This window comes from Diabrotica virgifera, chromosome 7 (genome assembly GCF_917563875.1).
Source record: "Diabrotica virgifera virgifera chromosome 7, PGI_DIABVI_V3a".
NCBI classification, from domain to species: domain Eukaryota; kingdom Metazoa; phylum Arthropoda; class Insecta; order Coleoptera; family Chrysomelidae; genus Diabrotica; species Diabrotica virgifera.
Genome location: NC_065449.1, coordinates 93,688,608 through 93,706,627, shown reverse-complemented (window position 1 = coordinate 93,706,627; position 18,020 = coordinate 93,688,608). Strand labels below are relative to the sequence as shown.

Genomic DNA, 18,020 nt, shown 5'->3' with positions numbered 1-18,020 from the left:
CAAACTATTTATACAATCTAACATAGTCTGGCTAATTGGTCCTCACCAAAGCCATAAATTCCACGAAAAAAAAAAATATATATATATGGAAACATTAAAAAATGACACAAAACTGTCCATAAACTGTGTTTTTATCTTCTTCTCTAGGTGCTGTCTCCGCTTCAAAAGTTAGCAATCATCAGAGAGATCTTTATTTTTGAAACAGCGGCTCTAAATAATTCATTGTTATTACATCCAAACCAGTTCCTAAGGTTCTTCAGCCATGAGTTACGTCTCCTTACTATGGATCTTTTTCTTGCATAATGACCTGGAGTATTAGATATACATCTCTCATCACATGCCCCATATATCTCAGTTTTCTTCTTATTTGTTAGTTCTCGTTCCTTATTCGTAAGTCTCATTACCTCCACGTTGGCTATTCTATCTACTCATGAGATATTTAGCACTCTTCGGTACAAATCGAATGTGTCTAGTCTCCTCACGCCAATGACTAACTTTTAACGAACTAAATTCTAAACCAAAACACAAAATAATGCACAAAGACGTTGTGAAACACAAGTGAAGTCGAATTCGAAATTTCAAAATGACAGGTACACAAAATACTGACCTGAATAATAACCGTCACTTGACTCTTTGACACTTCTAAAAAATGGCCAAAATGGACGAAGTTTTTGTCAAATGTTCGTAATACGTGTATTTGATTGACTAGAAAAAACGCGCATTCTAAATATCAACGAATCAAAGGTAGGTTAGGAATAGACATCTTATGTATGTAACCATTGTAATGCTGCATTATTTTTGTGTTTAATCACGGAGCTACCGCTTTTTCCGCCTCATCTAACTTAATGCATTAGAGAGAAATCGAAAAACTGTGACACACTGAAAAATGATCATGAGAACAAGAATACTGTTCCAATTACGGGTCTTATTATAAAATTTGACGTTATCAAATATATTATAGAATGTCAAATGTAAGTTTTGCTTCAAAATTTTTGTGCAGAATTACAGCTACATTTGAAGTAGCTTAATAAATTCTTTTATTATTATTGATTAATAAATAAATAAACAATTTATAAAAAATTCAATAGCATATTTTATTCACTTTGACGGAAATCTAAACACAATCATTTCTTTACTGTGTGAATGACGTTAGCTTTGTATGTTTTAAATATTAATTGGCAAAATATAATTATTTACCTTAAAATTTCAAAGCCCAATATAAAATTAGTTGTGAAAACAACTGTTTGTGTAATATAAAGAAACTTCAAAACGCAAAAATTCGACAAAAACCGCAAAAAATTCAACTGACTGACAGCCACAAAAGTAAACAAAGCAGAAACGTCAAACAAATTGTGCTTAAAATATGAAAACATACCGAATCGTCTTTTTTGTACCTATCTCTTTTCAATGCACTGAGTCTAGATGGTTCATAAAAATAACATGTGTTTTTACTTAATAACAAACGGCAGCTGGTTTGTCATGAGTTTCATGCGTGGAAGAGAATGATGCTAGATAAAAAGTATGTGTTTTATCTCGCCAGGTATTAATGACGCACGGGTAAAGACTCGCGGACTCAACTGTAATTTATGGAACCCAAACGTCTTATTCGTATGTCTTATTTTAACATTATTATTTTTTAAACAGAACTTACCTCTAATAACCATGGCCTTAATTTATCATCCAAAAGTATATCAATTCCAAATAATTCGTAACAGTTGTATCTACTGTTTATATTTTCTTCACATAACTGTACCACAGGTGATTCACAGGCTATAATTGTTTTTATAACTAATTGTTGTAAATTTCTCCACAAGGCTTTAGTATCGACATTGTAACCTTGAAGATATTCCATTAATTTAGAGATTGTCCTAAAATTAACAAATCACGAATTAAGTCTTGTTTTACACGGTGGTGGTGCAAGTGACAAACCACGGCTCTTCCAGGCTAGGGAGTTGGACGTGGAGCTATCACATCATCTCGTAAAATATCTCTTCTTACGAATGACGTACAAATGCCTCAGAATTATGCATTTACAAATATGACCACTGGCAAGGACACAGATCACGAAAGAATAATAACCTAATTTTATTAACTTGTACATGCTATGGCTTAGATGGACGCCTTATAAAAATTCCTCGGTTCAGGAGATCAGATGAAACGGAGGTAGGATACTGCACTGCATTCAAATCAACACCATTTAGTGAAAAGAACGGACTTATACATAAGCTTTATTAAAGACGGTTGTGTGAGAAACAAGATCGCACAATTTAAATCTGTCAACAGGATATGTACCGTGAAGGGTTAGACCATTTTATTAACATTACATTAATTAATAAAGTAAGTTATCAATCGAAGTAGCACAGAAAACGACAATAAACATCGTTCCCATACCACCAGCTTGACAACAGGTGGAATACTTTCTTTGGTTACAACCTCCCGAGATTTTCAAAAATTATAAATCATACAAGATGCCGAGGAAATTAAGATGAGAGAATTTTAAATAATTCACAACCCATCTGCTCAGCGTGGTAAAAGTTCCAACAAGAAAGATTCCTTAGTACTCAACAAAAGAGTAAATGAATTAAAATGTATAAACATTTTCAATTTCTTTGCGACACGAAAATGCAGCAGCTGCATAATACTCTGGTTAAATCGGAGAGTGCAGGAAGAGTCTATACCGGTTTCGGAGGTTTTTTCCTCCTCATCAGTAGTCCCATATCCTCTTCTCTCCGATTTCCCCAGGCATCATACTTTGGGCCTTTCTGAATTGCAAAGAACGAAATGTCACGGATGTACTAGAGCTATCTACCGAAAAACAAAGTAAGTTATCAATCGAAGTAGCACAGAAAACGACAATAAATATCGTTCCCATATGTTGTTCTGAAGCTATTTCCTTGTGGCATTTTTATGATTAACTATTTAGATGGGAAGTAAGCCACAATTAAATTGAAAAAATAATTTTATTAACGTTTCGAAGCCCAAATCGGGTTTCGTTGTCAAAATACAAAATACTACTAAAACAAACAAAAATGTTGTTGCTAAGTAAAAAAATTCTTCTAATAATTTATTTAATCTGACTCATTTATATTGGCAATTCAGACGTATAATATACATTTTAAAGTAGAAGACTTTAAAATGATATCGCCAATATTTATGAGTTGCGTTCCTGGGACGACTTTACTAAAAGATAGTTCATTCGATTACATACATGAAATCAATCCCAACTCAAGAATATCCGTCACAAAAAATCATAGCATGTGATCTGTCTTTAAAAAGACAACCAAATGCAACGATGACAGTAAAATTTTCGCGTTAGAGATTCCATAGTAAATCACGAGGGAAAACCAGGAAAAAACCTCGTGACTCGTGATACTATCCCGACATCGTAAGTATTTGGTCTTACATTTAATTTACTTTCAAAAAACTAATACCAAATTCTGACTTTAATATGTTTAAATTATAAATAATATTAATAATACATAGATATACAATAAGTAATACTAAAATATAAAATTTGTACTAACTCGGTATGTTATTGACTTACTAATCGTGGTATTTTCTTTCTATTGACTTCCTCTTTCAGTATGGGTAACCACATCCTACTGCATTTTACCGAGGAATTTGCAATTTATAATTTAAACATATTAAAGTCAGAATTTGGTATTAGTTTTTTGAAAGTAAATTAAATGTAAGACCAAATACTTACGATGTCGGGATAGTATCACGAGGTTTTTTCCTGGTTTTCCCTCGTGATTTACTATGGAATCTCTAACGCGAGAATTTTACTGTCATCGTTGCATTTGGTTGTCTTTTTAAAGACACATCACATGCTATGATTTTTTTGTGACGGATATTCTTGAGTTGGGATTGATTTCATGTAATCGAATGAACTATCTTTTAGTAAAGTCGTCCCAGGAACGCAACTCATAAATATTTGGTATAATATACGTCTGAATTGCCAATATAAATGAGTCAGATTAAATTAGAAGAATTTTTTACTTAGCAACAACATTTTTGTTTATTTTAGTTGTATTTTTGTATTTTTTGTAGTTTGTGTATTTTGACAACGAAACCCGATTTGGGCTTCGAAACGTTAATAAAATTATTTTTTCAATTTAATTGTGGCTTATTTCCCATCTAAAATTGACAACAGTTGTTTGACAACATTATTCCACCTGTTATTTCCTGGGGAAATCGGAGAGAAGAGGATATGGGACTACTGATGAGGAGGAAAAAACCTCCGCAATCGGTATAGACTCTTCCTGCACTCTCCGATTTAACCAGAGTATTATGCAGCTGCTGCATTTTCGTGTTGCAAAGAAATTGAAAATAAAAATGTATACCATTTTTATTCAGTTGCAATGCGAAGGCAAAACAATCTTACTTTTCAATTAGAATACGGAGTGCAGTCCAGTTCCTTGAATCGCGATTTTCGGCTCTTATTGGAGCCTTCATCGGAAAGAACGTAGGCACTGTTCTCCATATTTTAACTGATTCGCATCGAGAGGTTTTCCCACCCATTGCAACTGAAGTGATGATAGTAGGTGGCTAGCGCCATCTGGCATTGAAAAACGAAGTAGTTTTCAATCCTAATAGTAAATTATTAATATTGAAAATATTAAAAATATTACTAAAAGATTTTTAAATTGAAAACTTATTGGTACACTTTCCTGGTGACACCTCCAAGACTTCTACAATTTGCAAGTCAAATGGATGCTGCAGTGAGACGAAAGGGAAGGAATTCTACACTATACAATTCACATCCCCCGTCTGCAGCTGGTAAAGTTCCAACGGAAAAATGCACCTAGTTACTCGACTATAAAATAAAAATGTATACCATTTTTATTCAGTTGCAATGCGAAGGCAAAACAATCTTACTTTTCAATTAGAATACGGAGTGCAGTCCAGTTCCTTGAATCGCGATTTTCGGCTCTTATTGGAGCCTTCATCGGAAAGAACGTAGGCACTGTTCTCCATATTTTAACTGATTCGCATCGAGAGGTTTTCCCACCCATTGCAACTGAAGTGATGTTAGTAGGTGGCTAGCGCCATCTGGCATTGAAAAACGAAGTAGTTTTCAATCCTAATAGTAAATTATTAATATTGAAAATATTAAAAATATTACTAAAAGATTTTTAAATTGAAAACTTATTGGTACACTTTCCTGGTGACACCTCCAAGACTTCTACAATTTGCAAGTCAAATGGATGCTGCAGTGAGACGAAAGGGAAGGAATTCTACACTATGCAATTCACATCCCCCGTCTGCAGCTGGTAAAGTTCCAACGGAAAAATGCACCTAGTTACTCTACGGAGTAATACGACTATAAAATAAAAATGTATACCATTTTTTTCAGTTGCAATGCGAAGGCAAAACAATCTTACTTTTCAATTAGAATACGGAGTGCAGTCCAGTCCCTTGAATCGTGATTTTCGGCTCTTATTGGAGCCTTCATCGGAAAGAACGTAGGCACTGTTCTCCATATTTTAACTGATTCGCATCGAGAGGTTTTTCCACCCATTGCAACTGAAGTGATGATAGTAGGTGGCTAGCGCCATCTGGCATTGAAAAACGAAGTAGTTTTCAATCCTAATAGTAAATTATTAATATTGAAAATATTAAAAATATTACTAAAAGATTTTTAAATTGAGAACTTATTGGTACACTTTCCTGGTGACACCTCCAAGACTTCTACAATTTGCAAGTCAAATGGATGCTGCAGTGAGACGAAAGGGAAATTGAAAATGTTTATACACATTAAATAATGTTTACATATCAACAAATAGGGAACTTGCACATTTTTTTATTACATAAGTTCAGTTTTGTTTAAAAATGAGATTTCCAAAATTTCACGATTCAGAAACTCATAATAACTTAGAAGTACAAATTTAAATTCTTCTGTGATTTAAAATAGTTCAAACGACCCGTGAAGTCACATAGTTGAACTTTATGGTTATATTTAGGTATATTCTTGTCCTTATTCTTTAGTTTATTGGCCTCCACCTACTTGGGTATTTGGCCAGATCATCGTCGTGAAATAAGGGAAATATTTATATTCTAATGACATTTATCATAATATGTCATCGTAATAATATATACCATTTTGTTGAGATTGGAGTTTGATACAGTTTTTGAAGGAAAGGAAAGAAGGTTCACTATGGAAAATAAAAGAAAACACTATAAGTGTTGTTTAGTGCCATTTTGCAAAAGTACAAGTTTTCTATGAATTTAAAATGGTTCAAACGATCAAACGTATTTTCTACTGACTTTTATAATGTCTAATTTAAAATTATATACAATTTTGTTTACTTTGTTGGAGCAGAATGTAAACATATAACCGGACGACGTCACGACGCGTTTTGGGCTAGCTGCAATAATTTGAATTTAGAATCGCCTTTAGGGACCAAACGGAACACAAAACCAACTTTTTTATCTTTGATACATGTTTTAAATTATGTTCTGTTGTGATTTATAACATTTTTTTCGAATTTAAAATTTTATGCAAGTTCCCTATTATAATGAGAAGTCAATAAAGATGATTGCTACGAAAAACTGACAGGGGTGTACGATAATGAAACACAGTAAACCGAATTTACCACATGGTAATTCATGCTTAAGCGCCTAATGCCCGGTATACACGACAACGATTTATCGTAACGATGTGATGCGCACTTCGTTTGTGGAGTTTTATCGATGATGTGTACGAAAATTGGCGCACATTTTAGAGAGGTGCAAACGATTGGCAGGCAGGAACAAAATTTATTCGACAAATCGTTGTCGATCGCAGTTGTATCGTAGTGTTGGTAGTGTGTAGACAGAAGTTGGGCCAATCATTCTTTCACAAGTTTTACTGTAAGCGGAGCATCCGCGAAAGTCAAAACATATCGCAAGAAGATTGTAGCGGAATTCGTGAGGAATGGGAAGAGTTTATCCAATGTTATAGAAATGAAGTTTGCTTGTGGAATAAGAAAAGTAAAGATTATCACGACCGCAATAAGAAAAATGCTGCCTACGATAGATGCTAAATCTACTGATCCTAATGCCAGTAGGGAGACTGTAGTAAAGGGTCTAACCGGTTAAGATAATGAAAATGCCCCAGCGATATTTCAAAAATAAAACTACCATGCTGTTCTACATCAAAAAATGTTTTAGACCCCTAGCCCCACCCATAACCCCTCAAAAAAAAAAAAAATTAAAAGGTGTTTTATCGTTTCTTGGCGATATCTTCGATTCTGATCATCGTAGAAACTTCTTTTCTCTATGGATGCTATACAATGTGCCACTTTTCTCACTAATTACATACATTCAAATCGAAACATTTCTCACGCAGTGAGAAAAATTGGCCACTGCAGTGAGAAAAGTCGGCCATTGCCCGTTTTCCGTACACATGATCGCCGTTTCCATGGTAACATGCACAATACAAACACAATTATTTTTGTCAAACAAAATGTATTGAAGCAAAACTTACCAAAAATTACCTTTTAAAACTGTTCAAATATAAGTGTGAATTATAATTTTACACAAATATAAGTATACATATAAACATTAAGAATATTAAATACCTACATATGCGTATATGTATTTTATTTCAATTTAGCAATTTCAATTTATTCATATAATATACCTAAAAGCACCTAAATGATTTAATTTTGAAGTTTGAACTCTCGACAAAAACGCATCCATAGAAAAAGTACAGTGTACAACACGTGAGAAAATGACATATTTCTCCCTCGCTTGATTTGCGGCACTCGCCAACAAACTTCTGCGCTCGTGAGAAATATGTCTTTTTTCTCACTTGTTGTACAATATACTATTTTCTTTCATTTGTAAGATTTTTTATTGCCTATAGCATATTTTTTTCCAAAATTTTTGAAGCGAAAATCAAATTTTCATCTTAACCGGCTAGACCCCAACTCATTGAATAAATTTAGGTGAAAGTAAGAGTTTCTTTTGAGAAGCCAATCCGTTCACCTCACACTCTGTGATTTTCTTCTCTTTTTGCACAAAATAAGCCAGGCTATCACAAGCGCATCGACGTCTTCTGTCGCGGATGACACGTTTATAGTCTAAGCTTCTGAACGAAAGATTGATAAAACCCTACAGTACTAAAGTTGGGAAATTTTCTCTTTCTCATTCTGACATACGAATCCCAATTTATACAACCTAAATAAAATTGAATCCTTACCACTTATGTCCTTGGCAGGCATTTGCATCTTCATTGGCAGTATATTGACTGGAAAATTTATTTATACTATAATTTGTCAAATGCATATACCTATCCTTTAGATCTTTGGTATCACTACTATATTTTGCTAAAAAATTATTATTGTATTATTCTATTGGTTACTTTATGGTACTAGTACACTTTAGAAGCCAAAAATAAGCATTTTTTCAAGATTTTTTTTCTCAGAACCTTTAATAAAAATGAACATAATACTGTTAACATATATTAATATCTAACTCTTAGAGAATACAAAAAACATCTTTTTTCATTTATGCACGTATACTAATATTGTAGAGGGCGCCAAAGTTGAGGCCTCGAAAAAAGTAGTTCCGATGGCGGACAGTTAATCTCAGGTTTGGGATCTCTGAAATAAAAAAATCGTACAGCATTTGAAAAAGGAAGGTTTCTTACGTAACAATTTACCACCGTTAGTGAAAAATTCCACAAAAAAAAGATTTTACGGAAATTTGAAAAAATTTTGTGAAAAAATTGCTGGTTTTTCTTCAGTTTTTCATGGTTAAAAAATATTTATTTTTTATTTTTTGGCCAAATTGTGGTCAATTGTCACGTAAGAGACCTTCCTTTTTCAAATGCAGTACGATTTTTTTGTTTCAGATATCCCAATCCTGAGATTAACTGTCCGCCATCATTTTTCGAGGCCTCGAGTTTTGCGCCCTCTACAATATTATTGTACGCGCATAAATGAAAAAAGGTATACTTTTTGTACTCTACAAGAGTTGGATATTAATATGTAAAAAGTTTTATGTTCATTTTTAATAACGGTTCTGAAAAAAAAATTCTTGAAAAAAATGATTATTTTTGGTCCTCTAAAGTCTAAAGTGTACTAGTACCTTAAAAACTATAAAAAATATACCGGGTAACTAATCGTTGTTATAACTCATAGGAAATTCTAAGTTTTCTATTCTAGAAAAATATAAAAAAAATAAAAATAAATTACCACTAGCAAACCTGGCTAATCCCTCTTTGTACATATAAATTATTAATGGATTGAAACTAGTTACTAAAACATACAGTCTTAGATCAAATTTGCTACCATTTATTAAATAAGGATTGGAAATGTATTTTTGAACTATAAGGGATGATTTCTTTGGAAGTTGAGACCACTTATTTATCACTTTTATGCCGACTCCTCGCGCAGAAGCAGGCTGAAAAAAGCAACACATTTTATAAATTAGCAAAAAATATCTAACCAGAGAAATAATTTTAAAAATCATGTCAATATACAGAAAATCCAAAATAGAACTATAATTAAAAGTAAAAATATACTCACCGGTTTTATAATCCACATTTCACCACCATTGCCATTTTTATATTCCCAACATTGCTTTAATAATTTAAGTTCCTGAGGTAGAATATACGTATGAGGTAAAAATCCAAACCTGTAATAAATAAATATCATTAACAAACACTAAAAACCTAGTCTAACAATAACAAGCAATTGGACTTCCTAATTCCTAAGTTTTCACCTAACGTGACCGGAAGTAGAGCCAGAAGTCAATATTTGAACTATTCGTGTACATAACTTTGCGTCGATTGATTTACGTTTTCACTAATTTTGAATCATTTTTGAGAAAACTTCAGGTCATAACTTTTTAACCGAGAATAACATCAAAACCGGAACTAAATATTCGAGCTCGACTTTTCAAAACACATATGTACTATTTCTGCTACTATAATGTGGCACTTCCGGTTAGAACTTTTTAAACGGAAGTGATATAAAAACCGGAAGTATATATTTGTTATAGTCTTACGAAGGCGCGTATAATAATATATCGCTCGTACTATATCGGCGACTTTAAAACAGCACTTCCGGTTGCCACTCTGGAACCGGAAGTCCGAGGTCAAATTTCTCACCTTTAATACCATCTTTGGGCTACAAGCTCTCATTTGACACCTCATTTGTCATTATATAATTCGTTTAATAACGGACGAGTTGTGGTTACGGACGGACAGACAGACAGACATGGATAATTATTCAAGGTTTTCACATTTTAATATCGTAAAATGGGTAAAAACAAAAAGAAACTAAATAGTTTATCAAGATCACAAGACACTTATTGGTATAGTGCAATGAGAATATACAGGGTGTTTCATTAATAATAGGAAATATATTTTAACTGTAGATTCTCGGGCTCAAAATATTAAGGTTTAATTCAAATCACCTAATCCGAAAATGAAGGGAGAACTACTTCCAGAACGGTTCTATTTAGAAAAACGATAACTGGTACGCCTATTATTTATCTTCCACAGATAAATCGATTCCATAAATTGCGAATTTCTAGTACCGGTCATAGGTGTCCGTTTTGGGTAGGACATTGGTTATTTTATCGCATAACTTATTTGTCTTTAATTTTTAAGCATTTTTGACATTAGAGTATTAAACTATGAGGTATTCTAGTACTCTTGCTTTAAGTCGGTAAAATACACAGTTATTTTGATTTTTTTTTTAAATTTTGTTCCAATCCAAAAAACGCAAAATTTTCAAATCGATTTTTCTATAAACCGGTGTATCCTACCGACTTAAAGCAAGAGTACCTTTTAGTAGTATAACTCACAATTTAATACATAATCTAATTTCAAAAATGATTAAAACAGTTTTTTCCCAATTAGAAGAGTAAATTAAAAATTACAGACAAAAAAGTTATGTGATAAAATAGACGTTGCCCTACCCAAAAGGGACGCCTCTGACCGGTACTAAAAATTCGCAATTTATGGAATCGGTTCATCTCTGGAAAATAAATAGACGTCATCTGCAAAGAGATCTAGCTCCCTTAGGAAGCATTTTCGGACTAGGTGTTTGAGTTAAACTGTAATATTTTGAGCCCAGGAATCTACAGTTAAAATATTTCCGATTGTTAATGAAACTAGTATTTTTATGGATTTGACTATTAAATCTTTTCGTAACAACAAACCATCTTCAATATTATCAATCAAGAATCTCGGCACGCTTCTTCTTTGTATGGACCTTGTGGCATAATTCGGTTTATGTTAAGAACCTTGACGGCTAGCATTTAAGATAGTCTCTGTATAAATATTTAATCTTAATATTAAGAGCAATCTTGCACGGTTAATATGACAATTAATGACAGCTAAATCCAATGAAATAAATACGTATTATCCGCAATTTTACAGATGAAATTGATACTCTATGACTCTTCACCTACACTGTTAATGTTTAAAAAACTCATACAGAAGTAAAAACTTCGAGATGTATTCTGGTATAAAATCGTTTATTTAAAAACTATCTAAAATGTCATGGATTGCAAAACGTTTTCGTTCTAATACAGAACATCTTTAGTGCATTCTGCCGAGTAGTTTGAAACTAGCACACTGTATATAGTGGTAACCCCATAATATATGGTTTACATAATATAATTTAGTAAAATTTGATGACTACAAGTCGATGTTGATAGATATAATGGAACACATGCTAAAAGGACACCATTATAATAGAATACGTGTCGTAATGGGGTAGTTACTCTGAGAAGAGGGTTGGTTGTTAGGAATACACTATTTGTTCATACTTTATTTATTGAACACTACTAGTTATCACAGTAACTCGTTGGTGGACGAAAGTCTATCTTCTGATTACCTTGATGGTTGAATAATGAATGCTGAATAATGAATGATCTCTTTCTTTACTTGTTACGTATCTATAATCAATCCCAATTGTTTATTATGATTGTTGACACGATTCGACCTAATGAAATAATTATATCAAAATAGCTGACTAAGGTGATCTTGAAACAAGTGCATTATATTGGGAAATTTGTGTCACCTAGTTATTTACAACAACAGGCAATGTTTGTTTTAAGATATTTAAAAATTAAATGAATATGAGTTGCTTTTATTTTGGAATGATAATATAAGTCCTGTACATCCCCTACCCTTACAAGAAAAATTTTCTGAGAGATGTACCTTATTTTCTCTGCCTTTCCGACAAAGAAGAAAATTTTTCTAAACAACGTCACCAACTCATTACTGTGTTAAAGATTTATCCAAATATATACAAATATAAAATACAAATATAATATATACAAATATACAACTTATTACCCTATAAAAAAAATTAGTCCTCAAACATCGTCTATTCTTACTTATTACTTCCTTATATCTCGCGAAATTCTACACTCAGAAATTGTAATGTATATTTTACCTTTTCCCTACTTAAAATAAAATTATAACTTTAATTCTTACATTTGAACTTACTTTTTAATTATACTTCTTTCACTTTTAAAATAATTATTTGATTTTCTGACCTTTTACATACTCTTCAATTTAAAAAATTTCTCCGTTTTCTTCCTCTTCTTCTTGTCTGGTACTTTACTAATACATATTTTCATTTTCTTTATACTTAGTACTTTCTTCGTCGTGTAATAATAAACAAAAATCTTCTTCTTCATATTTCTTCATGATTTCTTTATCACTTACTTTATATATCATGTATCTTCCTTCCTATATTCGTATTATTCCATAATTCTTCATTTTCTAACCCCTACCTACTTGATGGGTAGTTTTTCGCAACTTTATACCCTTGAATTTGCTTCCGGTCCTTTCTCCACGTCCTTAGTCGTGGGAAGGTTTGTTCCAAAAAGACAAAATGGATAGTTGTGCGCTTAAAAAAAAATCTTCTACATTTTGCATCCCTAAATTCCTGTCTGATCTGATATACTCAGTCTAGGTGAGATCCAGTTAGTTTCAAAACACGAAATGGGTATGCTAATATCTTCTAATTTTCATTTTGTACCTTTTTCTTGACAAGAGTCGGTTTTCTCCCTGAATTGTCTTTACTTAATTTTGGTTCTAATATATTAAAAAATCAATGGTCTACTTAATTCATCACAAAACATTAAAAAAAATCATATTTATACTAAAATTCAACCGATATTGAAAACTTGAAATGAAAAAATCTTATTGTCGTTGTCAAAACTTCCACATTCAATAAAAATTCGAAAAAAAAGTGGTAATAAAAATAGACTATATTTTATTTAAAAAATCACGAAAAATCTATTTACCTATCATTATTCTATCTAGCTAGGACTATTCTTTTTCAATCCTATTTATCTATATAACATCTATCTATCTAGGGTTATTTTTCCTATCTAGGGCCCTATACTATGTGCACATCTACTACCTATAAAATTAACCTAAAAGTTAAGAACGAGAAAAACTTATGAATAAACGCTAAATAAATATGTGAGTTTTTGCTATTTACTAAATAATAGTTTTTCCTCACTTAGTTCAGCTTAGTTCGGTTCGGTTCGCGAATGGTCACTAATTACGTCACAAAAAAAGTCTCTATTTCTCTAATTGAGATACAGTCTTACATGACCTCATTTGAATTAAATAAGTATTTTTATGTTATAGAATTTAAGGTTAGTTTACCTTAAAAAAAATTAAAGTAACTTAATATTATACTAAATATCTACATGTACTTGAAGCAATAAAACGTATTCTTCTTAAATAGTACTTTTTACTGTATACAATTCTTTTTAATTATTCGGTTTCCTAATCTTTTGTAGTCAAATCTTCTTTAAATTATCCTTAAAACTTGTCTTTCATTATGATAATTTTTAAGGCTTAATTGTCCATATTCTTTTGTCTTTTTCCTCCAATGGGGTTTCCTTGTCATATATATCTTCCTTAGGTCATTATAACTTGTATGTCTTTATTTTCTTCTTACATCATTACTTTCTTTTCTTCTTAAAATCATTGTATAAAAATTCTTGTATATCCTTGTACATAAATAATTTTATTTTCTTTGTCATCTTCATGTTTTTTATTTCCCTTTTTAGGATTCTTCTCTTTGTCTTGTCCTTTGTAAAAAAAATTCTCTCAATCTTCATTATCGTAATTCCATTAAAAATATTTCTAATTCACCTTTCCTAGTGTATAATTTCAGTAATTTTTATGTCTTATGTAATGCGTAAAACTCTATTCAGCAAATTCCTCATGTATGTATTTCTGACTCGTAATTTCAGGGTCAGGTAACTAAAGTATAATATGCCAAATAAAAGCCTGATATAGCATTTTAATCCGTTCAAGTTAAAAATAGATTTATGTATAATATGTACTCGTATAGAGTTAAAAATAGTTATTATGTAAATAAAAAATCGTAAACACTTTTAAAAGTTCTATCTATAATAGGTATTTAAATCAAAGTTCATCTATTTTCAAAAAAATAAAATATAACATCACTTATGTAGTAAAAATATCAAGTAACTTGTCAAGTAAATGTTTCTTGAAACGAATATTACGAAAACTAGACCTAATTTACTAATTGTATTAAAAAATAATTACCCTAATACTTCCATAATAATTATATATTATGCATTCTATTTACTAAAAGAAAATTTGTACGTGTCTGTGAGACTGTATGCAATTTAAAAAAATAGTTAAGAGTTACTCACATTCACTATTGTCATTGTCCACTACTGTCTATTTGGTTTCCAAGTCCTCTTGAAGCTGGGCGTGGTCCCAAGACTCCGAACTTCATTCCTGCCGACATCTACCATTTCTACCCTGCGGCTAGGTCTCTCCAAATCCATCTCATACTCCATCTACCAATTTTTTCCTTCTCTTCCAATTATAGAAGCTCGCCATCTTTCCTGATCCCTACCTCAGAAGTCCAGTTCGTCTCTCCAGGTCGCCATATAATAGAATACGTGTCGTAATGGGGTAGTTACTCTGAGAAGAGGGTTGGTTGTTAGGAATACACTATTTGTTCATACTTTATTTATTGAACACTACTAGTTATCACAGTAACTCGTTGGTGGACGAAAGTCTATCTTCTGATTACCTTGATGGTTGAATAATGAATGCTGAATAATGAATGATCTCTTTCTTTACTTGTTACGTATCTATAATCAATCCCAATTGTTTATTATGATTGTTGACACGATTCGACCTAATGAAATAATTATATCAAAATAGCTGACTAAGGTGATCTTGAAACAAGTGCATTATATTGGGAAATTTGTGTCACCTAGTTATTTACAACAACAGGCAATGTTTGTTTTAAGATATTTAAAAATTAAATGAATATGAGTTGCTTTTATTTTGGAATGATAATATAAGTCCTGTACACCATGCTTCCCTGCTCGAAGATGCTAGGTACTTGCCAATTCAATGGGCACAGACCAACTGAGACCAACTGAGTTGATGAAAATAGATGAAAATATTTTCATTAAATAGATCACTCTTCAAAACCCCTTCATTCCAATTTTCATGATTCTGTTGCCTTTAGTTCTTGAGATATTTCTAATAGGCCCTTTATCTGCCTCACCCTATATACAGTGTACTAGTTTCAAACTACTCGGCAGACTGCACTGAAGATGTTCTGTATTAGAACGAAAACGTTTTACAATCCATGACATTTTAGATAGTTTTTAAATAAACGATTTTATACCAGAATGCATCTCGAAGGTTTTACTTCTGTATGAGTTTTTTAAACTATGGTTTACAGCCAACTATTGGGATTTTCCCATTGATTTTTTGTTAATGTTTACATGTCTATAAATTATAATAATAAAGCACAGCTTATTGTATTATAGCATGGGGGAAGCCGTCAGTGTTGCCAATTTAAGTCCATAATATATCTAATTGAAAACTAAACGCAGTGTATAATTGAAAGTTATAACTCTCCCCCTCTCTTAGTAACAAATAAAGTGTATGTAATGAACATCATTGAGATGTTAGTAGTGTTCTTTTTCAAAGTTATCGAGATTTATTTTGATTTTACCTGATAAAACTTTCCTTAATCTTGTTTTATTGTAGCAAACAGTATTTTAAACATTCACTTTTATTTGCGCATAAAAGCATTTACGCAGTTATAAATCTATGTGATTCACTAAGATAAAAGGATTTAAAATTGCTCATTTAAAACATAAATAGACAATTAACAAACTTCGCAAATTTTAAAAAATCGTTGATGTGAGTGCCAGGAAATTGTCATCAGCTGAAATTTGGCAATAATTTCGACTATTTCATAAAATGTTTTCATAAATCTTAAAGATATGTACAATAAATTGTGTACTTATATATTTATAGCAGTGCAAATAAATTTCCAAAACAACCATAAAATTTTCTAATATTTTAAAATACACTCACCGGCACAATTAACCGCCCACCTTGTATTTCTGTCAATTTGCAGAAATTGTCAATCTTGGACAACATTTTATGAAAGATACGGTGAAAACTACCTTTGAGGAAAAGAAAAGAATAAAACTATTGAAAAAAAGTCGTTTATCAAGAAATGCTTAGCAAAAATCCGATGTTTAATAATCTTCGAATAAAATTCAAACAAACATTATTTTGAAAATCATAGTCTAATTTAAAAAAACATTATGAATATTAATAATGGATGTTCCGCCTCTGGCCCTTAGGACTTCTTGGTACCGGTTCAGTAATCCATTCATAATATACTGTATATCCCATTGGGGAATATTGTCACACTCCTCTACCTCAGCCGTCTTGAGCTCTCTAAAGGGTGTAGGGGCTGGTAAACTTGCCCTGACCCGTTTTTTGAGGATGTCCTAAATGTGTTCAATTGGGTTAAGAGCGGGACTGCGTTCACTGAGCAAGACTGGTTCACGTATCTTTGAGCATTCACACTACCTTTATCGAACATAACATCAGTACGAATGTCGTAAGAGAAAGCTCCCCAAACCTATATTCACAAAATATACTGGATCCTTTGTAAAAGGTATATTTAAAAGACCCCAATAAGGGTTACATCACATAAACAAAACGTTTTCGGATTAACAAATAAGGAAGCGTTCAAGTATTACGTAACGCAATTTTTGAAGATTTTTGATGCTCCCTCCCCCATGTAACGCAGCGTAACGTTTTTCTGTATCCCCTTCCCCTGCCTAAACGTTACACAACACCCAAGTTTCCATTTGAACCTAAATGAAGGTACAATCCAGGGGTTCACCGTAAAAAATAAACGAAAGTTGGGAGATTTTGATTCCGTAGTTTTTTTTATTTAAGTTAAAAAACAATGCGCCGTAACGTTTTACAGTACCCCCCTCCCCCCTAACTGCGTTACGTAATACTTGAACGCCCCCTAATCCATCATCAGTGTTTAAAAGCCCTAAAATGATAAGTATAACCTAATTAATAAAAGGTCAAACCGGCAAACAAGTGTTTGTTCTCAAAAAAATTGATAGTGTGTAAAAAATTTTTTATTAATCAGCTAAGTACTTTCAACACATTACGTGCCATCAGCAAAGCTTCCTAAAAGGACATTTAAGTTAAGAGTTTTTTTTTTTATAAAAATACAAGATTGAAAAAACTTATGTCCTATTATAAATCCTTCATAGAAGAGCAATTGCCAAACAACATATTAAAAAACATACATACCAGGCAAAGCCCAGTATCTATGTTGAGAACTGTTCACGTGAACTCACAATGGTTTGACGCAGCCATGTTGTCTTTTTTAAAATAGAAAGAATTTAGATGTGAATTTATTAATCTTAAGGGGTTTTTATACCCGAGATCTGTGGCTTTGCCCAGTATCTATGTTTTTTAATGTGTTGTTTGGCAATTGCTCTTCTATGAAGGATTTATAATAGGACATAAGTTTTTCAATCATGTATTTTTATAAAAAAATCTCTTAACTTAAATGTCCTTTTAGGAAGCTCTCACGATGGCACGTAATGTGTTGAAAGTACTTAGCTGATTAATAAAAAAATTTTTAGACACTATCAATTTTTTTGAGAACATACACCTGTTTGCCGGTTTGACCTACTTGAAGTATGTACAAGTCATAGAG

At 32.1% G+C, this 18,020-nt stretch overlaps 1 protein-coding gene across 3 annotated transcripts in view; it reads right to left on the bottom strand.

The window, feature by feature from the left end:
- The window catches only part of LOC114327501 (tubulin monoglutamylase TTLL4), a 158,345-nt gene that overhangs the window by 50,450 nt on the left and 89,875 nt on the right, over positions 1–18,020 (bottom strand). For all 3 annotated transcript variants that reach the window (XM_028276140.2, XM_028276139.2, XM_028276141.2), the window contains 4 exons: positions 9,516–9,624; positions 9,183–9,390; positions 8,186–8,312; positions 1,652–1,868 (listed from right to left, as the gene is read on the bottom strand). In XM_028276140.2, coding sequence (XP_028131941.1) covers positions 1,652–1,868; positions 8,186–8,312; positions 9,183–9,390; positions 9,516–9,624 — 661 coding nt within the window. The remainder of the gene's footprint in view (positions 1–1,651; positions 1,869–8,185; positions 8,313–9,182; positions 9,391–9,515; positions 9,625–18,020) is intronic.